Genomic DNA, 20,579 nt, shown 5'->3' with positions numbered 1-20,579 from the left:
CCCACAGAGGAGTCTGATCCGGTCCGCCAGGTTTTTTGGGCAATGAGCACAGCCAAGGTGTTACAGTAGGAATTAGTAGTTCATATAGTCCGGCCCTCCAGCTCTCTGAGGGACCGTGATCTGGCCCCCACTTTAAAAAGTTTGAGGACCCCTGCGTGAGGAGGATCAGGTTGGCAGGGAAGAGCAGTTAGGAGGATCAAGCTGGCAAGAGAGAACAGTTAGGGCATTCAGGCTGGCTGAGGAGCCATTAGTGGCATCTGCAGTCCTCTTGAAATGAAGAATCTTCCCCACTTGAATACTCCAAAACTGCAAACTTGTTATCCTTTATGTAGATTTAGACGGAGGGCTCCACACTAATAAGGACAAAAAATATTGCATGTATGGAATTTCCTACCAATACCTAAGTTAGGAGAATCTAGTTATTTCTGTGTTCTAGATTTTCATGATGCTCTCCTATCTCTCCTCAGCCCCATGTATATATATATATTTTTTAATGCAGCAGGGTTGTATCTGACCTTTAAACTGTTCCTTTCTACTATTTGCATGAAAAAAACATTTAACTTTTAAGCCTGGATATTAATGCCTGTTAATAGTAAAATGATTTTGGCAAATATTTTTTTGTAATTTTCCTCTTTGTTTTGTTTTAAAATTTCTTAATCAAATATTGGCTCTTTTGGATTAATGTTTCAGTTTTTAGGTATTAACTTTCTCGTTGTCTCTACTTCTATTTTTTGTTGCCTGGGGGTGGGGGGGTCTCACATTTATTTACCTCAGAAACTAATTTAATGTGCACACTCAGTGGAAAATTTAAATATAAATTTAAGCTTTGAAACATGGCAGTTTTTATCAATAAGAACAAGAACACAAAGACTGTGCGTATGGACACAATCTTAGGTTGCATACAAGAATTTATATTTAATAGACTGTGATGTAAGTGGTGCCAATTGAAATTATTTAATATGGCATTTCTTCCTATTGGTAAATATGTTTACATTGCATAAAAGTAACTATTGGTATTCAATAACATAATTTAACCATATCTTATTTTGGAAACCTACTATTTGATCTAATAGTAGGTTTCTATTATGCAACTAATTATGCAACAAATTTCAATTTATTTAATACTTCCTGAATTATTCATTAGTTATTGAGGCATACACTGGAGATGTACAGTGTTATGTCTATAAACACAGTATATAATGATATAATAAAACATATATCTATTTGTTAATTTCTAAATTAGTTTTATAATGAAAATATATAGGATTAAGCTTCTTTACATTTGAATTATAAAATTAAAAAAGAAAGTAAATAAGTGTTAGTGGAAACATTTTATTAAAGATAGTCCCTATAAATATTTCTCCCATGGTAATTGTTGAGTATGAAATAGTTTTTTTTTTTTTGTCAGTACATTTAAAATACAGAGTAAAAACAATAAGAATGAGAATTATAATTTAACCAAAGTTAGAATAAACCCATGCAAATATTTTTTCCAAGTCATTTTGCTATATAATAATGTTACCTAAGTTGTTACCTTTCTAAATGTGTGAGAAATTTTTGATATTTGCTTTATGGTGCTATTAAAATCATGAAAAAAATGGTTGATTTTTATTTATTAGTCGTTGTTTTGTGGAAGAATCTGTAGTTTTCCAACAGTTGAAGGTTATTATAACTTCATTTCACATTAAACTTTAAGGTTTTGAGTCCAGTGTTTTTTTTTTAATCCATGCTATGTACAGTTAATTGGGTGAAACTGGATTTCCCTCTGTCATATTAGTATATTTCACTTTTAGAAACAATGAAGAATCATCCTGGTTTGAAGTTAGCTCTAAACTATTATAGATTTTGAAATCTTAATAAGCTCCAAAGCCTTTTAAAAAATATCTACAAGGAAAACTTTCTGTGATTACACTGTCTCACAAAAGAATGTGCCTGTAGAAGAGTTGCTGTCATTTCTAAATCACTAGATTTCACATGGTAAAAGAGAAATTGATGAAAAAATCAGGCTGTGTTAAACACAAGTGCAATAAGCTCTTATGAATATCAAAGGAAGGGAAAAATGTAATCTGCACTAATTCCATATTTTCTGTGAAAGGAAATTTGTTCTAATTTGCATGAAGTGGAGAAAGTTCTGTATGCTAAAATTCAAAACTAGAATGTCTTGGACTGTTTTCATGGTGCGCATAGAAAGAAACAGCTAAATTCAAAATTTATATGTAATTTAAATCTTAATGAATTTAAACTGTGTAGATCGAAGTGTACAGGAAACTAAGCTAAGAGAAAATTGACTGAAATAAATCATAAGCAAAATTAGTTGTCTGCTGAAAGCTTCCCACATTATCTCAAGATGAAGACACAAATACATGCATAATTCTATACTCAGCCTGGTCTCTTCCACAATGATAAAGAAAGCTTCTGTACAAATATTTCTTTTAATTTTTCAATAAAACTAATGAGCTTTTTTGTGTATCTATAATTTTTGAAGCAGAGAAATAGATGGTATAAGGAAATGAAATTAATTTCTATAGGAAAGATGTTTTGTGAATAGTGAGAAAAGAAACATGAATATTTCATGAGTTCATAGGAACTTAATTCACGAGGGGATGAAAATATTCACAGTTCCCAGAAACCTAAGAAAAATAGAGCCCGTATTGCTGCTCAAACATTCTTCTGGGCATCTGGATTCTTTAATATTAAGTGTAAAAATGATCTTTGCTAGAATATAGATTATAAATTCTTCTTGATTAGAGCAAATGGAAATGTCTAGAATAATAGAGAAACCTATGAACTCTAAGAGAATTTTGAAGTACTATTATGATTTTTCTCATAAGTGAAGAATCATTAAATGAAAAAGTAATCAAATTGTTTAAGAAACAAATATTTTTGATGGAACTTTACTATTTTTAAAAGGCGAAAGATTTATGCGATCTGTAGAGAAACCAGAGCATAAACTTTACTATTTTTAAATTAAGGTTATGATATAGGAGTGTATTTTAAGTGAAAGCCATTTAATTTTAAGGGATGGTAAGTACTTCCTTTGAAAAATGTCATGTCAGTTAAAACTTCATGATTAGATTTTTTTATGTTAATTTTATGTATAGTTTTTACTTATGGAAAAGATTAAAAAAAACAGTATAATAAAGAGAAAACTAATGAATGTTCAGAAATAATGAGTGTGATCTTAAACTAGTGCCATCAACATATTATGTTAAGAAAAATTCTCATAATAACACATAAGCATTTCATTAATTTTTACTGTTAATCAAAATCTATAACCATATGAATATTTTATAAAGAACATATTTATAGTGTTACTTATCTCAAATTATATATCCTACAACTATATATATATATACATATATATATATATATATTGTTCATAAAAACTTCTAAGACACTTATAAACACTTATAAAACTTATAAATTTTCTTTTGCAGCTAATATAATCTAGAAACCTAATATAATTTCTACAAACCTGGGAATTTAAATGTTCAAAAGTAAATGAAAATAGAATTGGCTGGAGATGATCACATACATAAACTTAAGAAAACTGAAAGGTACTTCGCATTAGTAAAGGAGTTATGCCTGGAGTTATTGTTCTGTTTGTAAAAAATAACTGAAGTAAAAATATTTGAAGTTCTACATTATGACTAAAAAAGGTACACACACACACACAAACACACACTTTTCTTATTATTCAAACTTGTTACAAACTCCTGTAAAGCAAGCCAGATATTATTTTTCAAATTAAAAAACATACACACACACACTTTTTTTCTTTTCTTGTTTTGTTTAGAAAACAAAGGCTGGTCTTTGGTGAGAAACTTAAGGGACTTCAGTGTATTTCCAGATCTGTTAGGAGATTAACAGCAAGTGTAATTTTGAATGATTAGTTCTGCTCTAGCTAAGCTTTGTAATTTCTCATAGCTATCTACCATGTTTCACATATCTTGACAACTTGTACAACTGTTATGTAGGTGAGACAGCAATTCTGCATACAGGGAGTCCTTATCTGCTTACACTGAATGGTAGGATAACCCCATGGAGAGATCCTAGGTTTAAGGGAGCATAGAAGAAAGCATGACTAAATGTAATCTCACGTTAGAATTTTGCTTAGTTTAATTAGTTTGCAAATATGTAATTTATTTTACACCGCGGGTCGTAAATATTCTGTACCCTCTGCTTCTCTTGAAAACCTAAGGAAAGGGATTTATAGCACACTGTCTGAACAAACAAAAACTTATTTGTTCAGCTTCCTTAAATCAAGTCTGATTCCATTCTTAAAGGGAAAATGCACTCCCAATCTTTTCTCTCTGGTATGATCATTTGCACACTTGTAATATCATGTTTAATGATCACATCTTCCTGTTCTTTTCCATTGCAGTGCCATTATTTTAATCTATTTCAATATCTTCTATATTTGTTTGCATTTATAGCCAGATTACAAAATGGTCAATTATTTTAAATTGTATGTAAATATATTTAAATTGACGAGGAAATTATATTTTTATAGAATCTACCCCTGTTGCCATGTGAAAAAAAATTTCGTGATTATTTATTATTTTCAGAAGAGTTACATTATGATTTCCAAATCCTTCTAACTGAACATAACTATAAAATCCCTTAATTTATGCCATTTGTCCTTAGTTTATAATTTAGGTCTACTTTCACCTAGTGTTTGAGTTTCTAATAAATTATAGGGAATGAACCATCCCACACCCCAGTTGGTGGTCCTATTATATGGGCACAAGTGGGAAAGTCCCCTATTAACTAAGTTCATAATTTAAGGTACGACTCTTATAGGGAGCACAGCCTTCGTGTTTCAAGTGGTGATTTGCTTTTAGTCCATACCTTGAGTATTGAAACACCTCTGCTTGGTAATAAGCCAGTAAATTATGGGTGATTTAATGTGTACATCCCCTCAGTTAAAAAGGCAAGTCAAATTACCCATCTAGGCTTTACCTCCCCTGAATCTTTTTTTTTTTCCCCTCTTAAGTTGGTCTCAATTTACAGAATTCTTTCTGTTTCACATAATAATCGTTATGTTCATGCAATGTTAGTAAGTCTCATAATAAGGGTTATTGTACCCAACCTTTAGAGTTAGTACCGAAAAACAAACGTATTTACTGTGTGTAAGCATCGGAAAACTTTCATCAGAAGGTTGACTTTCATGCCTCTCTGCTATAATTTTGATGGTCCTCGGCCTGCCCCCATTCACTATAGTTTGAGTGTTGTAGCCCAGCGCTGTAAGACCAGTTCAGACCTCAGTTGATTTGTTTTGGTTCGCTCTTCCACAAACCACTCTGCTGTGAGACTCAGTCAGTAAAATGGGCGACTCTTGACACTGAGAACAGACAAATATAAGGAAGCATAGGGTTCTGAAATGATTATACTTAAAGAAATTGCTTTTCCCTTGGCAAAAAGTAGGGGGCACTCAAAGTCCCCCCAGGATCCCTATGAAATGTGAGAGGAGGGGGCTTGCTGGCAATCTGAGCCAGAAAGAGCTTTTAGTAGACATACTCTGAGTTCTAGTAAAATGTGGAGTTGTGGTTTTAGTGTGTGTGAGTGTGTGTGTGTGTGTGTGTGTGTGTGTGTTTGTGTGTGTGTGTGTTGGGGGGGGGGTGGTATTGTTGTTTCACTAGTTCAATCCAAATAAGTACCTCACGTTCTCCTGATTTCATATGTTCTGATACTTTGTTCTATTGTTTACCCATTTGAATCTGAAAAGATAAAGTGTGATCTGCATACTTCTGATTTATGAATAATTTTATTTACGATTACAATTGTTTGCTTTAAATTGTATTGCTTTTCTTGCTTAATTGTTACCAGATACACAATTGACATTAAGCATTACCAAGTCCATAATCTTAAAATAATGGTAGCATCTTCACATCATAGAAATATAGAGGCACATCACATACAAAAGTTGTGTGCAACAGTTTGAGCTCCCATTGCTATCTGTCATATAGGATAGTCTCTTTGTAGATTATCTGTATAACTGTTAACATTTATAAGTACATATCGCTAGGACTAGTTTTTACAGGTAAACATACGGTATTTTGTCCTTTAATGTAAAGTCAAAGATGAGTAATGCATTATTCTGCATTATCTCACCATCAGCAGATAATGTCCCCATTAGTGTAGAAGTAGTTGAATTCAAACCTTGTTTTTTCCATTTATCCTTATAGCTTCTAATCAGTTGGATTTCGTGCCAATTACTGCTTCTGCAGTTTCCCTCCCTTAGCTCTGATACTATGTGTTTTCATCTGAGGCTTTTATAAGGCAATGCACTCTCAAAACCAAGTTCATTTGTTTTTATACTAAGGGACAAAATCTGAGAAATCTAAATGTAAATGTTGTCAAGTGGTATTTTATTATTTCTGCAGATTTTAGAACATCTGTACTAGATTAAATAAACTCTGATTGATATCTGGACCATGTATCTTATTAGTACAATTTATCTGGTATACATGATAAAAGACAACATGTATATATATATCACACACACACACACATATATATAGCATATATATCATATGTGTACATATATTTTAATATATCATATATATGTATATATATTTCATATATATTAAATTCTGAATCTTAGACAAATAAATGCCTATAAAGTATATCTACCAATTTTATTTTCTATACTTTAATAAATAAGTATATAAGGAAAAAGCCAAACACATGTCAGGATAATGAATACTGGGGGAAAGAATGGAACAAAAGAAACTATCAAAACAAATTCAGGTTCTAGCCAGTTTGGCTCAGTGGATTGAGCATTGGCCTGCAGACCAAATGGTCTCAGGTTCAATCCAGTCAAGGGCGTATACTGCAGTCACAGGCTCCTCCCAGGCCTAGGCTCTGGTCAGAGTGCATGCAGGAGGAAACCAATCAATGTGTTTCACTCATCTGATATTACTTTGTCTTTTCCCCTCTCTTACACTCTCTCTAAAAATCAATGGAAAAATCTCAGGTAAGGTTTTAAAAACAAAAACAAATCCAAATGCTTGTCCCTATAGAATAGGATGAAAAAATATTATTTATTGAATGTATATGGAAATGTAATTAGTTATTGGAAATATGTCCATGAGTTATTGGAATTTTATTGAATGTATACATTATCCATTCATGGTTCATGTAAAAAATCGCCCTACAAATATGACCCTGCTTACCCATACTTTAATATATTATTTGATGACTTATATGCCTTCTTTATGAATTGATTATTTGACTTGGAGTAATTAAGTAAATCAGGAATGACTTTCCTTTTCTTGTTTGTCAAATGTACAGCCATTTTCACTCTTTAATTTTTGCTTTGTTTAGCAAAAGCATTAAGGATAGAAGCAACTATATAGTTTTGTTAACTTCCTAGAGGAATTTGTAAAGATGTAATATTTTAAAATCTGCAATCATATACCAAATTATCTAGCAAAGTAAAGGGGTTGACATGACCCAGTAGAGTTTTCTAATAACCTTCACGTCCTTGCACTTGATCAGATTGCTTCTTCCTCTTTCTGTCATGTTGAATCCAGGTCTGGTACAGAGTAGAGAGAAAACACAAAAGATGATAACCTACAAACTAGCATTAAAAATAATTTGATTTGAGGCTTTCAAATAAATGGTTTTCTTTTGCTGTTGAGTCCACCTTGTGACACTTCATGGGCATGATTTAAACATGGTGGGGCCAGAGTTCTGTCTACTGAATTCCATCTTGCCATTACATTCTATAGAAAATCAATTTAGGGTAGACAAAATATTTGGGATGCATACAATAAGATGGTTATTTAAATAATTCTATTTGTTGAATATTTAAAAAGGTGGAAGAAGGGATTTTACTTTCTGCTATTTTAGTATAAGCATCGCAAAATAAACTGAATTTTCTTATTTGAAAGTTACTGCATTGAGTTAGAAAGCTAAAATCGAAGTGTAAAAGAAGACTGTTCACAAATCATTCTCCTCTAAGGCCCACTTCTATCTTTTTCAGATATTCCATGGAAAGATTTACAGTGAAATTTAGTATTCAGCTTTGCAATTGGCTGATTTGTTGACTTATGAAAATGCATTAATCATAGGCATATTTTTTTTTTCTTCTTCTAGCAATGGTTGTTTTGAGCAACCTGGAACCAAATACAACTTATGAAATCAGGGTTGCAGCTGTGAATGGCAAAGGGCAAGGAGACTACAGCAAAATAGAAATCTTCCAAACATTACCAGTTCGTAAGTACTCCTCTCTGTTTTGCTCACTGTTGCCAGGATTTTAACATGCAGGCAGTCCTTTCAACACAGGAAAGTGAATGATGTCTCTGTGGAAATAGGTGGAGGACATGGTGGCATCTCAGATTTATAAAATTAACTTTGCTCTGGAGCAGGCCAAAGGGAAAAAGAGGCACTGGGATATATACAGTACATTGTCTCAGGAATTGTCAGAATATGTCCTACTCCTTCAGCATCTGATTAATGAAATTGTACTGTTATTACTTTTATTATTATTATTTATATTAGTATTACTTTTGTATACACATATTGCTCAGACTATGCTCTGTTAGGGAGGAGAAAAGTGTGTGTGACATACCCAGAATATAAAACTTTTGATGAAGCATAACTATTGCCTTCAACCCAGAAATGATATGGGCCCTACGTGTGAGGAAGATGCACCATTAAATGAATCCATTACAATGGTGAATGCAGAAAAATGACTGTTGTAGCTTTGTTCTCATCACTAAACTCTTTTTGAGGTGTTATAAGTCAACTAAGTTTATGTGAAGTTAAGAGAAATTCAGAATGGCTTGCATTTCCTTTCTGTTGAATAAGTTATTTAAAAAAATTGAGGGTGACTAAATAAATGTTGTTATAACATCTATGCATAAGCCTATTATGTGTGTTATGTGTGCATATCAAGACAGTCAAGTTCATCACATAAAGTATATCATCCCAATTTGTGACCAATTCTTTCCTGTTTGTCTAAAAATTGGTTAGATGTGTTCCCTTTTTTACATTCCCAATGGCAGTGTTGCTTTTAGGTTCTCATTTTTTTTTTTTTCACCAGCAGGACTGCAAATACATCTTGATTTATATTACTATCTCAAGATGAAAATGAGTCTAGAGTAACTGAACAAAAATTTAAAGATACCTGTCTCTGTTCCACTTGTAATCTTCAACAACACCCTTTACCTTCCCACTTCCCACCCACGCCAACATTACCTGCCTGCCATCCCCACACCCCTCTCTCAACTGCTGCTGTGCTTTATACATCAGTAGGTTGAACTAAGATTGCATCCTGTCTAATAATGTCCAGGGTCACTGCACATCAGCATCCAATGAAAGCTTGATCACTTATAGCTTACTAAGATCTTGGCTAACCATTCCAACCTTTATTTTCTTGTTCAGAAACCCTTACTTTTACTCATTCATAGAACCCCTATATAAGTGTTTCAGCCATAACACATCTCTCTCCTACTCTTTCCTTTGTCCCACTTTCCTTTTTTAAATGACAAAATTTCTAATCTCTTTGTGCACATTTGTTAACATTCAAATCTCTGCCCTAGACAGTGAGCATGCTGAGGGTAAGGACGTTGTTGTTGTTGTCTTGTTTATAAATAATAAATATGTATTTGAATCGTTTCTCAACACTTTTGAGGTTTAAATGAGATAATACGTATGAAGTATTTAATATGTTATAATTATTGTTATTACTTTTTATTATTATTTATATTAGTATTACTTTTGTATAAACATTTTGTTGTAATTGTTAATAGAAACCATTATTTTTTAAATATATTATATTGATTTTACAGGGGAAGGGAGAGGAAGAGAGAGAAAAACAAAAATGATGAGAGAGAATCATTGATCGGCTGTCTCCTGCATGTCCCACACTAGGGATCAAGCCCGCAACCTACATTTTTGCCCTGACCTGCAATTGAACATGACTCCTGGTTCACATATCGATGTTCAACCTTGAGCCACACTGGTGGACAGAAACTATTGTTTTAATTTCTCTCTAATACAGTTTATACTTGATTTGAACATAGCTCTTTTTCAAAGGAAGTAGCAGTTTTAATGGAGTCATAAACTTGGCATACATTTTTAAACTATATATTCTATACATTTGTTAACCCAATACAGTTTCTTTTTTATAATTATTATCTCATAATTCTATTATTAAAAGTAATAGCATTATTAAAATATTAAATAAACTTATACTATACAACCTGTAAATTATAAAACTCAATTAAAAATTATACAAAACCACCTGAGTAGAACCATAATTTTACAGTATTTAGATTTTCCCATAATCTCTTACAGAAGTATTTTTAAAAATGGTTGCACTCACTTTTACAGAAGTTTTATTCATTTATCAAAATAAATTGTGTGGTTGTAGATCATGTCATATCATGATATCTGCTAATTTAATTAGCCTTCATGAACAATAACTCTATTAGAGTTCCTCAATTTACTTTGTTTCTATATGGTTGTACTCTAGGAGGCTATTTTCTTATTTGTGTGCCAATACACCCAGTGATCATATTACTTTAATGACCTGTTTTCTCACAGATAAACAGCACACCTGCTTCAGGTTGTACACACCATATTAGATATAAAGAAGTTGCTGGGGGTGAAAAACCTGTTTCCCAACTTTGGAGGCATACAATCCTCTTTACCCTATTCTGCTTAGTTTGTCTGTCTGGGTATTCCTCCCAGTAAAGCCGATAAGACAGGTATCAGGAATCAGGCAGACTGAAGCATGCCCTCGACTAGTTGTTTAATATGGACACATTCATGTTCATAAGCACATCCATAAGGAAAGGGAGGAAACAGAAGCAGAAGAAACAAGGGCACACTCAGCAGATAATCCCATTCCAAGTTGCCAAGGAGCTATGTCATTCTTCACCTAAAAAACTCTTACACTTCCTTGGTTTCCTGTCCATATTCAAAATACTGCACGTGTGTGTGTTAGATAGCATCTCCATATGAAGAATGACATCATAAACAAGTATATTAATAACTCTAAAAGAAGAAAAAAACATATTGAAATACAGGTCTATATTTTGTATAGATGGGCTAATACAAAAATTCTTTATTTACAAATGTATTTAACTATAAACAATAATGCTCATGAAAGCAGTTAATTGTTAACACATCACCTTTCCACATAGGGATATATACTATATATTTTGATGCTTTCATATGTTTATATTAATAACTATTTATAAAATATTTTCAAATAAAATGTGCATGAATAAAATTAGTGGGATTATACACTGTTCATAAGAGAAATCATGTTTCCACACTTGTGCAGTGCTATTCTCAGAGCATTTTGACATAAATGTAAGCAATATATTTGGTTCTGAGTTTTCACAATTTGAGCATAATATCTCTAGATTTATGAATGTTGCTGTTTTTGGGGTAGAAAGAGAATCCGAAGTTATATCACAACGAAGGGCAAGTAGTAAATGTTAAGTGCAGGAATATCATATATTTTGATTATATGACATTGTTATTTTTATTAAAATCCAGTTTCTCTAGGTATCTGAGGTGTGTGCAAATATCAAAAATGTTGTCTTGCATATTTAGGTGAGCCGAGTCCTCCATCCATACATGGGCAGCCAAGCAGCGGGAAGAGTTTCAAACTCAGTATCACCAAACAGGACGATGGAGGGGCCCCTATTCTGGAATACATTGTGAAGTATAGAAGTGTAAGTATCCCACTTACTGTCATTTTGTACAAGGTGTTTGCAAGCTACATTACATCTGCACAGTGGTATCAGGAGTGAACCTATATTCAATAGCAGTGACAAAATGGTACTCATAGGAATTTCAATGACAATTTTTTATTGCATCAATTCATCATTATCAATTACAAAACACTTGTGTGTTGTTGTTTTTTTGTTAAAATCTAAGCATAGACCATCAAAATAATCCCATGGCTTTCATCTTGTGATTTTTACATATTTCTGAATTGTGACACCATTTTCTCTGTTTTCTTGACAAGTGGCAGAATATTTTTACCCTCCATTCTGGCTGATAGGAGTCACTTTAGTTTAGACTAAGCTCTCTTCTCAATTCATTATTGTAGGTATGGTTATTACTAAATCGCATCCTAAATAAATTGCATCAATCAGAATTTAACAAAGAATGACCACACTGAACTTGAGGGGGTAAATGTATTTTAAATTCAATTCGCACAAGCTATATGCGACTTTGGACAGTTGGAGCTACTTTGGGACTTTTTATAAGTGCAAGGGGTGAAGCTGTACACAGATTGCCACATGATGAAGTGGCCTGGTGGACATTGACTCTTGGCCTTTAGATGAAAATTATTCCAAAGGCCACTGAAAGCGATTTCTCCTAACAATCTTGCCATTAAGTACCAGTGTGTTTGTGTCTACTGTGGAATATATTAAAAGTGAAACATTGAAATTAAATATTGTAAGGTGTACTTACTATTGTTTATGATTATCCTCATAATACCCTGCCAATTTCATGTATATGTTGACTGAACCTTTTTAGTGTAGTATATTTTAGTAAACGACATTTAAATAATTGTCTCTTAATAGTAATTAGATGAATTTTAGTTAGTATTCCATAAATTCACAATTGTCTAAATGATAATATTATTGCTTCTATATTCAAACATTCAAGATTTGAGGGGTAATGCAAAGAGGAGTATGATGTTGAATGGTAATTAATTTTAGACATCACTTTGGTCTTTGAAATTTAAGATAAATATCCTTTTCCAGAACCCTTCTTTGTCTCAGGCTTCACACTGGCAGTGATGAACAGCTGTGTGCATCTTTTGGATCCTTTGGGTACTCTGCTATGGAGGCTACATAAGTCTACCCCAAAGCCACAATGAAAGCCTCACTGGTCTCTGTGAATCTAACAGTGGAGTGCTACTCATGCTGAGTTTCTTGGCCATTCTTATTTACTTTTGAATCTTTCTCTAAGGAACTTTTTGGAGAGAGTGAATCTTTCTCTAAGAAACACAGGCCCAAAGCAACTTTCTGAACTGAACTAGGGAAACATTTCTTCCCTTCCATGCCTGTATTGCACCCGGAAGAATTTATAGTTCAAATACAGCAGGATGATAGCTTTGTAAGGGAACCTACTAAAATCCATGGGGAACACTGAAAGGCAGTGACTAGTAAAAATATGTTTAACATATGCATTTTATTCATACCTTCTACCTGAAGCTAAAACTTACGCTTGACTTCTCCTTTCTAAAGAGTTAGTATTAGAAATAACACATATGTTATATTGAGCTCAACCAAAGTCATTTACTTTCATGGATGATAGCAAGCACATATCAATTATCATTTTATCTTTTCTTCATATTCTTTAATAGTGGCTTTTATTGATAAAATCTGCATGTATAATTTAGGAATGATGTGGCATGTTTTAACGATGTTTCTATTTTCTAGTTACCTAAAAGGAAAGTTCAGAAACTAATAAGAATGTGACTCCCCATAGTGTGCATCTTTCTCTAACTATTTGATAAAATTCAAGAGATACAATTATAGATTGACCTCAAAAAGCCATTGATATCTTATTTTCAAAAAGCAATCAATAATTTTTATACAGATGTTATTCCTAAAATCAACATATACTGTTTATCTGTTGGGAAATATATTCGTATTTTGGGGCATGAGGTAACAGAAAACATGTCTAGCAAGGTTTAAATTCAGAAGATTTTTTCCCCTTCATTTTAAACATATTTATGTGCTAGACAATCCAGGGCTAGAAAAACATCTTAGCAATATAATCAGGCATCCACATAATCTTCCCTTATGTTCTCTCATTCTTAGCATGTTGGCTCTTGTCTCACCTAGATTACCTATGTTCCCAAAACCCACATTCAGCATGTGAGGTGAATGGAAAGAACAAAAGGGACAATAGCTTATTTAAGCTGAATCTGTCTTTTCTTTCAGTAATACAGTACAGGTTTTATAAGAACCGTGCCCCACAGAATTAAATTATGCCTCGTTGAATAGAATTATGTCAGGTGATCACAATGTAAATGAAAGGTGGTTATACTTGGGAGTTGGGTCCTATAAATAATGGGGCCTGCCGCATTGTTAAAGTAATTTTCTTTATTATCCTAATGACGGTCTTTGTCTGCCATAACAAAATGCCTCAGACTGGGTGGCTTAATCAACAGAAATCTATGTTCTCACCATTCGGGAGGATGAAATCCCAAGGTCAAAGTGTCTGCAGGTCTGGTTGCGCATAATGAAAATGATTGGCTGCATTTTTCTAACATAGGCATAATTTACAGATAACCAATTATTTCCTTTTACCTCAATTTTTAAATAAACTGTTGTTGAGATGTTTTAAAAATTAACATATTTTAAAATTATAATCGACATACAGTATTAAATTAGTTTCAGATATAAATATAGTGATTTCATATATATATATATATATATATATATATATATATATATATATATATATATATTTGCAAACTCAAAATGGATATTTCAATGTATTTAAATATTGATATGTAACACCTGAAACCATAAAACTCTTAGAATAAACATAGACAATAAACTCTTTGACATTATACTTAGCAATATTTTTTTTTTGTTGGATATTGACTTCTCAGGCTAGGGGAATAAAAGAAAAAGTAAACAAATGAAACTATATCAAACTACAAAATATTTTCACAGCAAAGGAAACCATCAACAAACTAAAAGGACAACCTCCTGAATAGAAGATAGTCACCAATGATATATCCAATAAGGGGTTACTATTAAAAATATGCAAGGAACTCACAAGTTGTCACATACACACACACACACAAAAAAAAAAATAAAAAAAAAATTAAGAATTGGCAGAGGACCTGAATAGACATTTCTCCAAAGAGGACATATGGAAGGCCAACATATATATTAAAATATGCTCATTATCTCATCATCAGAAAAATGCAAATTAAAATTGCTGTGAGATATCACCTTACACCTTGCAGAATGGCTATCATCAATAAATCAACAAAGAAGTGCTGGTGAGGATGTGAGAAAAGGGCACCCTCATTTATTGTTGGTGGGCATGCAGACTGGTAGAGTCACTGTGGGAAACAGAGTGCAGTTTCCTCAAAAAGTTGAAAATGGAACTGCTTTATGACTCAGCATTTCCACTTCTGGGTATTTATCTGAAGAAATACAAAGCACTAATTCAAAAATATATACACACCCTTATATATGCAGCAAGATTTACAGTAGCCAAGCCAAAGCCGGTTTGGCTCAGTGGTAGAGCATCGGTCTGCGGACTGAAAGGTTCCAGGTTCGATTCCGGTCAAGGGGATGTGCCTTGGTTGCGGGCACATCCCTGGTAGGGGGTAGGGGGTGTGCAAGAGGCAGCTGGTCGATGTTTCTCTCTCATCGACGTTTCTAGCTCTCTTTCTCTCTGTTAAAAATCAATAAAAAATATATTAAAAAAAAAAAAGATTTACAGTAGCCAAGATGTGGAAGCAGCCCAAGTGCTCATCAATAGACAATCGGATAAAAGCCTTGGTACATATATACAGTGGAATATTAGTCATCCATAAAAAGAATTGCACTTAGCATTTGTGACAGCATAGTTAGATCCAGTGGATATTATGGTAAGGGAACACTGATTTAATAGTAGATGTTCACACTTTTATGGAAAGATTTGTGAAAGTAATTTCTCACCCATTTTGTACTGCTAGGAAGTCATTTCTCACTCTTAGAGACTTAAAAATTTATGATTAATCATAATTTTTAAAATATATTTTATTAATTTTTTACAGAGAGGAAGGGACAGGGATAGAGAGCTAGAAACATTGATGAGAGAGAAACATTGACCAGCTGCCTCTTGCACACGCCCTACTAGGGATGTGCCTGCAACCAATGTACATACTCTTGACCAGAATTGAACCTGAGACCTTTCAGTCCGCAGACTGATGTTCTATCCACTGAGCCAAACCGGTTTCCGCATAAAGTTATTTTTCCCCCCAGATTTTTACAGGCAAACTAAACCTTGCAGAATTCGGGTGACTTGGTGCGGATGGGGAATAGGTATCAGAATGTAAGACATTATACTCTAAACACAGTTTTGAAGTAGTAGGGGCTGAATTGAAATCTGCCTATGGATATCATTTCAGTGTGTTGGGGTAGAAGGCATACTACTAAATGATATAGTAATGATAAAGCAAATGGAATGACTGTATTTGCAGGAACAGGAACTAGACAGTTGAGGTGAGGCAGAACAGTTGAGGGGAAAATATAATTTCCATATATCACAGTTATTTTTCTCATCCACTACCTTGTTCATCTCCTTCATCCTGAAAATATCATACTTTGCAGGAACAACTAGAAATTCAATAATTCAATATTATGGTATACTAATGATTTTGGGGAAATTAATTTTTCCACATTTTCTTTTTAAATATAGTATTTCTTGACATTGAAAAATTACATGTTCAAGAAGATTTGTTGGCTAAACAGTTATAATGGCTTTAGCCTTGATATTCCACTTGTTTAAAAAATTACTATTTCCAAATGATTCTGAATCATCTGATCTCTTTGTATGACTGGAAGACACTTTATCTATTAGGTTACCAAAATGCATGAATTCTACAGTGGAGTAAAGTACAGCTGAGTAATTAAAAAACGTTTTTGCCCATGTTAATATATTTTTAATTGGATATGAACCAATAGAAGCAAGAAAATAGATAAGAAAACACCTTTATGGCCCTGCCTGAGTAGCTCAGTGGTTGAACATAGACCTGTGAACCACAGTTCAAGTCAGAGTTCATGCTTGGGTTACAGGCTTGATCCATAGTGTAGAGTGAGCAGGAGGAAGCTGATCAATGATTCTCTCTCATCATTGATGTTTCCATCTCTCCCTCTCCCTTCCTCTCTGAAGTCAATAGAATTTTTAACTAAGAAAACACTTTTATGATTTTTGTTGTTTTTTTTACCTTACCTGTGCACAACACTTTATGTTTTATAATCTAAGAATAACAAAATTAAAACAATATATTTCTTACGATGACTGTTGATTTCTAGGAGATACTGAATTAAACTATTTAAACCTATATTTTACTGAGGAAAGACAAGATTAATAATATCCTAATATAGAGAATGTGTAACTTCCTATAGATTATGAACATGAAAACACATTCTGTTATCCTGTAGCAGACAGAGCACACAACTTTGTTTAGTACCCATTAAGAAGACAGAATTTATTATAGCAGAACTGGAGTAATATAAAAGCAGAATTAGATGTCTCTCTAGAACCTTTGTGAAAATTAATGTCTCTAATAATAAGTTGGTAAGATTAAACCACATATATGGAGAATAAAGACAAGCTTATTACTATCATGATGTATATGGGAAAAATAAGGTATTTGATGTGCAGAAATTTTACATCCACTTTGTATTATAGTGTCAGTATAACTCTATGTAATTTAGTAAATAGTTTTCAACATGCTCCCATAAGTTTTTCATTGTTTTCTTTATATTTGATGATAGGTATGGGATCACAGCTATTGCTTAGTGTTGACACTTTAGATAAGTTTCCTGAGCTAAGAGAGGCTAAAAGAAAATTGGAAACTTAAAATCAATTGTGAGGAATGTACTTCAGGGACTATCAACACAGTTGTAGCCTATGATTCCACATCTTAATTGACCTTCTTAAGCTATTGGGAGTTGGATTGTTTGTACTCAATGACCATGAGAAAAGAAAAGGTAACTTTGAAAAGAGTATTAAAATAACGGATAAGTAAACTTGAGTTCTTGTTGCTGAAAGAAGTTATTTTCTAATAATGATTAGATCTGTACATTGAAAGTTATTTAAAGCCATTATATTAAGTTTCAAAATATTTCAAACATTGAATAGCTAGGGACATTAAAGAATCCTAAGAATTTTGGTAATTTATCTTTGCTGCAAGTGAAGAGGATGAGTTTCATTTATCCTATCAAATAAATTATTTGTTCTTTGAATAAATAATTGATTAAGGAATCAATGAATAAATAAATTAGTCTATGTTGTACAATTATAAATAGTATTAATTAGACTTATAAATATGATAAGGGGGGGAAACTTGCACTGTGTAAATTGGTATGGGCTATGAGAACATGGAAGATTATGAATAGGAAAAATTAGATTTTTTTCCTAATGAAGTATGTGGGTGGTAGAGACTAGCAAAAAATTTATAATTTTTTACAGGGAGTCAAGACAATTTGAATCAGTTATGACCATATGAAAAGGGAAAAGAGTATGAAATTTGAAGCTACTAAAAACCTCCAAACCTTACATTTTGCCAAATTACAGTGGAGTGTGTGTGTGTGTGTGTGTGTGTGTGTGTGTGTGTTACTGCATCATTTTCCTTGTATTCAGAGTAGCACACAGAACTTTTGAGAATTCTAGAGCCTTCTATAAGGTCACACTAGTAGTAAATAGCTGAGCCATGCTGCCAGAAAATCCAGAAACTCTTACATGGAAACAAATTTCTTAAGTCACGGCACAGGAGAGTTCCATGAACTTGACCATTCATCTAGTAGAATGAGCTCACCTCCTCTGTTATTCTCTCTTTTAATGATGATTCCCTTGTCATTTAAAATGATGTTGACCATTTATCCCATAAGGCTTTGGGGGAAAACAAGTTAGTGAAATAAAAGCAAGTAAGAAGCCCTCTATAAGTAAGAATGTCAAGACCCTTTCCACCTGTCCTCTGCTCTCTTCCTATCCTGATGATAACAAAGTTTCTCCTATATGCTGAGATTTTGTTTTCAGAAAATAATTATTGAGTGCCCTTGATTGTCAGATGGCTCCACTATCTATTTTCTGACTAAGGGGATGCATAAGATAAGCTGTATCAAGGCCAGGTGACCATTTTTTTCTTTCCGTAGCTGCCCTTCAACATTTAATTGGCTTATTAATAATAGCCTTATTCAGCAAATCATCTCATTAAGATACCTAGGGGAGCGTTTTGCAACTAGATTGTCTTGAATTGTTCCCTAGGCATTTAAATTCTGTAAATTAGGCACTCTACAAATGGCATAATTGAGATTTTGATGCCTAGGGGAGCATTTGGTAACACCCACTTTATTTTTTCCCCTATTCCCTAGGAATAGCAATTAGGAGATTAAAAAGCCTCCGTGTCTAATGTTGAATGGGAAATAAAATTTATTTAAATTGGGGAAAATATTAAAACTTTCTCTGGTTCCTTACACCATCAGTTCAAACTATCTAAAATGATGAGGGGGTGCCAAAACCGGTTTTGCTCAGTGAATAGAGCTTCAGCCTGCGGACTGAAAGGTCCCAGGTTTGATTGAAGTCAAGGGCATGCACTTTGGTTGCGGGCACATCCCCAGTAGGGAGTGTGCAAGAGGCAGCTGATAGGTAATTCTCTCTCATCGATGTTTCTAACTCTCTATCCCTCTCTCTTCCTCTCTGTAAAAATTCAATAAAAATATATTTATAAATAAATAAATAAATAAATAAATAAAAATAAATAAAATGATGAGGGGCTTTTAATGTATCATACTGTGAGATTTAACGATTAAGAGTTAAATGATGGGTAATTCAGAAGAGATTTTCTATGTGTCTTGTGCTTATCAGGAAATTTCACCTCAAATTTTCAGTTCTCGCCCTGAGTGGCCAGTGGTCACTATGGACAAGAAGGTCACGGTTCCATTACTGGTCAGGTCACATGCCCAGGTTGTGGGCTCAGTCGCTATTGTGAGGCATGCAGGAGGCAGCCAATCAATGATTCTCTCTCATCATTGATGTTTCTCTCTCTCTCGCTTCCTTTTCATTCCTCTCTGAAATCAATAAAAACATATATAAAAAAGATCAGTTCTCAGAAACATTACTTTTGGAGGATTACCAAAAGGAGAGGTGGCCTATCCATCCCTCTGAAGAATAAATTCTATCCTGGTGTAACCCAGGTCTCAGCTGTGGCTTATAGTTTTTTTACTCTTTCACCCACATTTCCCCTCAGATTCAAAGCAAAACTCAACTCTGAACATACAGAAATATTTGCTCTCACCCAGAACTGCAGTTACATAGAGTTTATTGAAGTATGAGGGAGTGGGACAGTCTGAAGTGGCAGCTCTCCACATCTTTTCTGTAGCCCTTGTCCTTTTCTAACCCTTTGCTCTTCCTGCTCCTCATCCCCCCTTCCTGTATCTATGTATATACAATATATAACATATCAAATAATTGCATGCTGTGCTTATTTATATGCTATACTAAAGGCCTGGTGCACGAAATTCGTGCATGGGGGTGTGTGTCCCTCAGTCCAACCTGGACCTTCTCCAATATGGGACATTTCTCTCACAATCTGGGACTGCTGGCTCCCCTTCCTGCTCACCTTCCTGCTTTCCTGATTGCCCCTAACTGCTTCTGTCTCCCAGCCTGATCACCCCCTAACCACTCCCCTACCAGCCTGATTGATACCTAACTGCTCCCCTGCCAGCCTTATTGCCCTTAACTGCCTTCACCTGCAGGCCTGGGTCCCCCCCAACTTCCCTTCCCTGCAGGCACAGTCACCCCCAACTTCCCTCCTCTGCCAGCCTGGTCACCCCCAACTGTCCTCCCTTGCAGGC

General features: G+C 33.9%; 1 protein-coding gene across 2 annotated transcripts in view; it reads left to right on the top strand.

The window, feature by feature from the left end:
• Positions 1 to 20,579, top strand: part of NCAM2 (neural cell adhesion molecule 2) — a 381,172-nt gene that overhangs the window by 323,596 nt on the left and 36,997 nt on the right. For both annotated transcript variants that reach the window (XM_084874323.1, XM_084874324.1), the window contains exons 13-14: positions 8,104 to 8,223; positions 11,578 to 11,699. In XM_084874323.1, coding sequence (XP_084730449.1) covers positions 8,104 to 8,223; positions 11,578 to 11,699 — 242 coding nt within the window. The remainder of the gene's footprint in view (positions 1 to 8,103; positions 8,224 to 11,577; positions 11,700 to 20,579) is intronic.

This window comes from Pipistrellus hanaki (genome assembly GCF_964339955.1).
Source record: "Pipistrellus hanaki genome assembly, chromosome: 2".
NCBI classification, from domain to species: domain Eukaryota; kingdom Metazoa; phylum Chordata; class Mammalia; order Chiroptera; family Vespertilionidae; genus Pipistrellus; species Pipistrellus hanaki.
The sequence above is the reverse complement of the archived record's forward strand: the minus strand, read 5'-3'. Positions and strand labels throughout refer to the sequence as shown.